The 7,299-nt window shown below is 46.3% G+C and overlaps 1 protein-coding gene across 1 annotated transcript; it reads right to left on the bottom strand.

Moving 5' to 3' along the window:
• Positions 1-2,898: 2,898 nt before the first annotated feature.
• Positions 2,899-4,703, bottom strand: LOC125533608 (galactose mutarotase-like). Its single transcript, XM_048696991.1, has 5 exons — positions 4,438-4,703; positions 4,303-4,352; positions 4,067-4,187; positions 3,857-3,964; positions 2,899-3,719 (listed from the first exon to the last, which is right to left on the bottom strand). Exons 1-5 carry the CDS (start codon positions 4,619-4,621, stop codon positions 3,097-3,099), a joined length of 1,086 nt encoding a protein of 361 aa, XP_048552948.1. The 5' UTR covers positions 4,622-4,703; the 3' UTR covers positions 2,899-3,096.
• Positions 4,704-7,299: the final 2,596 nt, after the last annotated feature.

The following is a 7,299-nucleotide window of genomic DNA, read 5'->3' as shown; positions in this document are numbered from 1 at the left end:
TCAATGGTCGAAGCCGATGCGTGTGCGGCCTCCAAGGCGCTGTTCGGCGGCAGAGCTATATCATGCCCATCGAGACAGTGTCGCGCGCTTGGCTGTGGCTCGAATCCGTCAAAGATCAAGTCCCCGTGGATGTCAGCCGTATAGTTTAGGCTACCAAACCTGACCTGATGGCCAGGGGCGTAGCTTTCGATCTGCTCCAGGTGGCCGAGCGAATTGGCCCGCAGAGCGAAGCCACCGAAGACGAAGATCTGTCCAGGGAGAAAAGTCTCACCCTGGACCGCATCGTTGTTGATGATCAAAGGAGCCATCGGGCCTAAAGGCGACGACACAGAGGAACTCTCAATGAAGGCACCAATGTCGGTGTCAAAACCGGCGGATCTCGGGTAGGGGGTCCCGAACTGTGCATCAAGGCCGGATGGTAACAGGAGGCATGGAACACTTTGTTTTACCCAGGTTCGGGCCCTCTCGATGGAGGTAATACCCTACTCCTGCTTGATTAATATTGATGATATGGATAGTACAAGAGTAGATCTACCACGAGATCAAGGAGGCTAAACCCTAGAAGCTAGCCTATGATATGATTGTTGTGTATGGAGTTGATTGCCTACGGACTACAACCCTTCGGTTTATATAGACACCGGATAGGGTTAGGGTTACATAAAGTCGGTTACAATGGTAGGAGATCTTGAGTATCTGCATCGCCCAGCTTGCCTTCCACGCCAAGGAAAGTACCATCCGGACACGGGACGAAGTCTTCAATCTTGTATCTTCATAGTCCAGGAGTCCGGCTGAAGGTATAGTCCGGCTACCCGAACACCCCCTAATCCAGGACTCCCTCACCCGCAATGATATAAGGCCCGGCTAGGGCCTAGGTAGGCCAAGCCTGCACGTGTTACGGACAAAGCCAATGTCAGTAACGGGTGTTTACTTGCTTTGGTGATAATACGTGCGTTTGCACTAATTTCCAAAAGAGTTCGTGATCTCAATGGTTTTGGGTTCAATTCTTGGCTACCACAACAATTTTTGGCTATTTATCTTAAGGCCTTGCATCATAGGAAAAATTCCTACAAAATCGGATCCCATTAAAGCTGCATTAATCACGAAAAATCTACCGTAAAATAGAATCCCATTAAAGCACCAACAATTCCACGGCCACGCAATCAAATAGTCATTAAAGGGATAATTATTCCGTGACGTGTCTGTTTCTATAAAATCGGATCTCATTAAAGTGACAATTATTCCGCGGCGTGGGATCTGATCGAGCGGCATCAAGATCGTTCGGAATTTACAAATCTCAAATATTAATTGCATGCTAAACATTTTGAGTGCTTGCCACTGAAGCAATATAGATCGTTGGATTGACATGATTTGATAGTCAAAATTTGTTGGATCTACCTGATGAGGTTATTTTCCATCAGGTAGGCCCGCAATGATATAAGGCCCGGCTAGGGCCTAGGTAGGCCAAGCCTGCACGTGTTACGGACAAAGCCAATGTCAGTAACGGGTGTTTACTTGCTTTGGTGATAATACGTGCGTTTGCACTAATTTCCAAAAGAGTTCGTGATCTCAATGGTATGGACTATGGACACCTCAACTTGGACTCAATCCTTTCTAGTTTGTCGGCCACCCGAACTTCCTTCCGCATCAAATAGTTGGGCATCCCACTCTTTTTGTCTGGCAACCTCAGAGAGTTAATTTCCCATTCCTTGAATATAAAGTTGCAGCAAGACATGTTCCTTGGGATGGGAAAAATATCACAGCCGCTGGTTCGGACAATACTTGTCAAGTCGGTGCTCACCTCGCAAGCGGTATACCACAACATTGCCCTTAAACCCCCTCCGAGAACTTTACATAACATCAACAAAATTGAGAGAGCTTTCCTATGGCTGGGTACAAAAAGGCTACACGAGCAAAGTGCAATGTTAATTGGAATATCATTGCGGTCCAACTGACCTTGGAGGTCTGGGTATCCTAGACCTCGTTAAGTTTACGAGGGCTCTGAGACTAAGATGGCTTTGGTCTGATTGAAAAGAGCCAACCGAGATGTGGGTTGGGTTGGAAAATCCTTGCGATACAACAGACCGTGGCCTCTTCTATGCCTCCATTTACATTACCATTAGAAATGGCACCTTTTTTGGTATTCACCTTGGGTCGTCGGAGAGAAAACAATTGACATTGCTCTGATAGTCTTCGAGGTCTCTTCTAGAAAAAAAACGAAAGCTAAAGAAAGCCATGCACAAGGACTCGTGTGGCTTGGCAAGATAATTCTTCCTATCCACTGGATGATGGACCATATATGGCAAATTGTCACCCTTTGGGCGTACATGTGCCATTATCATTTGGAAGCATATGGCGAGGGCTGGGGGCTACTTGCTCACCCATGAGCTCCACGGTATGAAAGGCTTGGGCACCTCGAAAGGTTATTTTTCTTTTCTTTTTTTGCATTGTTAGCAATACAAAATTGGATTTGGACCGCGTATAGATTGGAGAAATGTGGGTGGCCAAATTACGGGTATTGTCCTCTATATAAGCCGAGGAGTCTGCAAGACATATCTTCTTCAAATACCGGTTCGTCATGAGACTATGGGGCATGATCAAGGTTTGGGTCCACCTCGACAACAACGAGATTTCACTGTGGAATAGAAAGCGTAATACCAAAGATTGATGGATCGACATGTCCGAGACGAATAGGACAATACGAAAAACGTTGGCTTCCCTCACCATGCTCACTTATTAGACCATTTGGTGTGAAGTAAATGCTACGGTCTTGTGTCATCAGTCTACCCTACCGGCCATTCTTCTCTCCAACATAAAAAAAATAAGGCCAAACTTTGATTCATCGCCGGGACGAAGCATCTGGGCAATGCCAGATTAGAGAGTAACGACCTTGTGATATTCTCTTACTTTGTAAAAGCACTTCTAAATTCCTTATTTAATGGACGAGGCAAATCGTATTCGTCCGTTTTGTAAAAAAAGAAGTGGTACAGACTATAAGAAAAGATGGTTCATCCCGTGGAATAAAAAACCGCTCATTTTGCGCTAAAGAAAAGAAAAGAAAGGACGGATCAATTAAGTGAAGCATGCATCTTAGCTAGCCTAGTGGGAAAACTTGAAGACCATATCATGCCTGTACACCTCGCCGGGCCTGACGATCGACGACGGGAACTCAGGGTGGTTGACGGCGTCGGGGTACGCCTGCGTCTCCAGGCACAGCGCGCCGTACTGCCCGTACACCTTCCCTCCTTTCCCCTTGTCGTTGCTGAGCCAGTTGGCGGTGTAGAGCTGCACCCCGGGCTGGTTCGCCCACAGCTCCAACGCCCGCCCGGAGTCCGGGTCCCGGACGCGCGCCACCGGCCGCATCGTGTTCTGCTGCCCGTCCACCGCGAAGTTGATGTCGTACCCGCCGCCGCCGCCCGGGACGATCTCCATGTTGGCGCCCACGGGCGTCGGCGTGAGGAAGTCGTACTTTGTGCCGGCCACGGGCGCGATCTGGCCCGTCGGGATCATGTACCCGTCGACGGGCGTGTAGCGTGACGCGAACATCTGGAGCTCGTGCTCCAGGACGTCGCCGCTGCCGTGGCCAGCGAGGTTCCAGTACGCGTGGTTCACGAGGTTCACCGGCGTCGCCTTGCTCGTTGCCGTCGCGTTCATGTGGATGCTCAGGTCGTACGGTTCGGAGAGCTGGTACGTCACATACACGTCCAGGTACCCCGGGAACCCTGCATGCCCCAAGACATGATCCGTGAAAACAAGTGCACGTCAGATCTCCGTCGAACGAGGAGCTAGTAAACTATGAAGTTTTGACATGTGGATGCTCAGGTCGTACGGGTCGGAGTAGTATTAGTTTTAGTTTTACCTTGCTCTCCGTCGAAGCTGCGGTAGTAGAAGGTGATGTACGGGGAGTCGCCGTCGTGCACGTACTCCTTCACGGTCCAGATGACCTTGTTGAAGCCCCTGGGGCCGCCTAAATAAAGAGCAACAGGATGATTAAATGAGTACAAGCGCGTCGTGAGTCCCTGCCTAGGGTTTCGGAGGAAAATAAATTAAAATTAAATCTGGAGCATGCCATGAATCGTATTGTTGCCGTCGTTACGGAGGAGACGATAGGTTCTGCCGTCGAGCACGAAGCGGGCGTTGGCGATTCTGTTTGCTACGCGCCCAATAGTCGATCCGGCAGCAGCGCCTTTCTGATGAGGCATGCACGTACAAAATGATTTCGAATTGAACAGAGACGCACTGATCATGCATATTAATTTATCTACCACTCTGAAGCAGTGAAAACAGATGGATTTGTGATCTTACAGCGTATGCAGCAACGGTGTCGTACCCAAGTACAACATCGGTCAAGTCCCCTGAAAAAAGATTTCACCTCTTGAGAAACAAGATGCAAGCATATGCAATATGGGTTCTTGAAACCAAGAAGCAAAGCGGCCTTACCTTTACAATCAGGGACAAGGACAGAGACGAGGGTAGCTCCCCAGTTGGTGACCTTGATGGAGAAATCCCCCTTCTTGTTCTTGAGCTCGTAGAAGCCATCCGCCGTCCTTTCGGCGTCGGCGCTGCCGGCCAGTGCAAGGCACAGCAGCAACGTGGCAGGGAGCAGTGCAGCTCTGACCACCATTGTTGCACAGCACGTTGCTAAAAGCAGAGAGAAGGTATTGTATGGCTACTATCGAGCATGCGATCGCATATGTATGATAGGTTGACGACGACTTCCATTAGGTTAGGTTCCTCTCGAGGTCGTACATGAGGAAAGTCAAAACTCTTCATTCAAAGTTTCTCCGATCCAAAGTATTTCCTTCTTGGGATCTGAGATCTAGCAGAAGTTTATCGTTGCTATTTCCCAGTTGCAAGATTGTTAATCTCCCACTAGTGTCGAGTTCTACTCATTTAAGTTCTTTTCATTGTCTGCCCATGCATCCGAATAAAATAGAAGCAAAAAAAACTTTCAAGATGATAAGAAACCAATTTTGTTAGGTCTCACTCTGTCGGTGAGTAAGTATACCCACTTGGGAAAGATGTTTGCGAACCCTAACTATGTAATGTGTCATATGCAACGTCCATTTGGCCACACGATATACATTGTCAATCTCGAGATGAGTATTAGTCAGCCAGTCTTGTCGGCTGCTCAAACTCATGATACATATTCCTGAATTAGATTAATATTTATCCTTAGGCGCATGGCCATGTAATTCTGAATGGGATCACTCTAAGTCCAGAGACATGACTACCCAGCTATGGTGTAGAGTTTGATATCCCTTACAAAGCGGCCGTATCACATTGCGAGAACATATGACAGTCTCAAGTCTAGGACATGACATATACATTTTACCTGAAACTAACTAATGACGTTTCTCAGTGCACCTCAAAATGGGTCTATTCGACACAATGTTCTACCAACATAAGTCAGTATCATTTGATTGATATCAATATATCCATTACCTATAAAACATGGTCACCATCTCATAGGTTGCTAGCCTATCGGTATGTGTCTTATATCTATATAGACTTGGGACCATTAAAGTCATGTACTTTCCAACCTATATTCAAGGATAATATTAAAGAGAGAAGTGTATATATCAACCCAACTCCTGGATGGGTGTAATATACAACCCTCAACTATCAAGTCATCTAAGTTGATCGCGCCTTACTGTTTAACCATGAACCCAACAGGCCAACACCGACTCGGTGGCTTGCAGCGCACTGCAACACCAAGGAGACCTCGGTTTGATCCCTGGCTTCTCCCTTTTTCTTCTCTATTTTCTATTAAGTGTGCGTTAATGGGCCGGTCTGTTAGTGTGCATGCTTAAGGCAAGAGCTCCTTCCGTCTCACGCGGCATCCCGTCACACCCATCCAAGGTGGGCGGCTCTATGGCAAAGAGCACACAAATCTGCCCACGTGCTCGAATCTTGATGTGCCTAAATCTAAGTGATATGGACCTGACTGAGATATTGGTAAACCTCGGTCAGCTGGGATTTAGCAAAACCGTTATTTCTCTAAGCACCTTACATTTTAGAAGACGTTAATGGCATTTTCTTTATAAAAAGGACCCCAATAGTTGGGGAACGGTTGCCGGGGGAGCTCCCCAGCTGTCAATTCGTTCTCGAGGACACTCGAATAACAAGCGAACGATTTCGTTCGCTGGGATAAAACCCTCACAGCGAACCCCACAGCCCGCGGGCCTCTTTACTGGGCCATCGTATGTAAAAAAATGATAAATGCCATCATATGTAAATCATGCATGGCAGTTTTAAAAAAAACTTCTGGTTCTATAATTTGAGTTGCCATGTCAACAAAGAGGAAAAAATGCCATGATAATAAATGTCATCTCTTAAATAATAAAAAATGACATCTCTTAATAATAAAAATATCATCTCTTAATGAAAAGGCCATCTCTTAATAATAAAAAATTTCATCCATTAATAATAAAAATTTCATGCACAAAAACAAACTTGACTTGTGAAACAAAAACAAAAAGGGAAATATAAAATTGCCATGTGACATAGTTTGAAAATTTATAAACAGCCATGTTAATTTTTTCTAGAAAAATTGGCGTGTGATGAAAAAAAAAGGCTGGACTGGGATTCAATGCCCGATACCGCGAAAATCAAGGAGGGGAAGGGAGGGGGCTGTTTAATTGTTTGAAAGGGTCCTTCGATGGCCTGTAATATGCCCGTCCATGTAGCATTTCTAGTGTGCTGACTCTATTATTTTGAAAATAGTTTGCTGGCTTTGGTGACGTGGCTCGAATCCTGGGCCAGGGGTTGTTTAATTGTTTGAAAGGGTCCTTCGATGGCCTGTAATATTTTTTTTGAGCAAAAGAGGGTTTCCCCCTCCGATTTCCATTAAAAAAACCATCGAAACAACATCCAAGAAAATTTTGTTCGACTCACACAACTTAAACTAATCCTATTACATGCCAGGAGGAGTCACACAGTAAACCATAGCCAAGCAACAGCTACATAAAGTAAGGAGGCCCCAGGAACAGCCTCCCAAGGATGAGTCGCATGCGCGGATTCCCCACTTCTCTTCACTGGAGCCCCAAAAGAAGAGAGCCCTTCGTCTTGTCACCGCTGAATTCGGAGAACCCCAAAACGCCAACCTTGCGTAGCCTTGTAGACATCACTTGCTACTTGCACGATGAGTTTTGCCCCCAGCATCAACATTTTTTTCTCTGGGTCCCTTTTCTACAAAATAGCCCAGCCAGAGATCCATCCACAAATCATTTTTACAATTCCCATAGGGTCGGAAATCTTTTTTCTAACAAATACAATATCATTTATACATCTCCAAATCGC

The sequence above is a fragment of the Triticum urartu genome, chromosome 2 (genome assembly GCF_003073215.2).
Source record: "Triticum urartu cultivar G1812 chromosome 2, Tu2.1, whole genome shotgun sequence".
In the NCBI taxonomy this organism is placed as follows: domain Eukaryota; kingdom Viridiplantae; phylum Streptophyta; class Magnoliopsida; order Poales; family Poaceae; genus Triticum; species Triticum urartu.
Note: the sequence above shows the minus strand (reverse complement) of the source record. Positions and strands in the feature narration are given on the sequence as shown.

What these genes read in the sequence shown, in the direction of transcription:
- LOC125533608 (XM_048696991.1), bottom strand. Translation starts at nt 4,621, where the DNA reads ATGGTGGTCAGAGCTGCACTGCTCCCTGCCACGTTGCTGCTGTGCCTT. An exon ending in ACACCGTTGCTGCATACGCT is followed by an intron (nt 4,188 to 4,302) that starts GTAAGATCACAA and finishes ATGCCTCATCAG; the next exon opens with AAAGGCGCTGCTGCCGGATC. An exon ending in CAGCTTCGACGGAGAGCAAG is followed by an intron (nt 3,720 to 3,856) that starts GTAAAACTAAAA and finishes TGGGGCATGCAG; the next exon opens with GGTTCCCGGGGTACCTGGAC.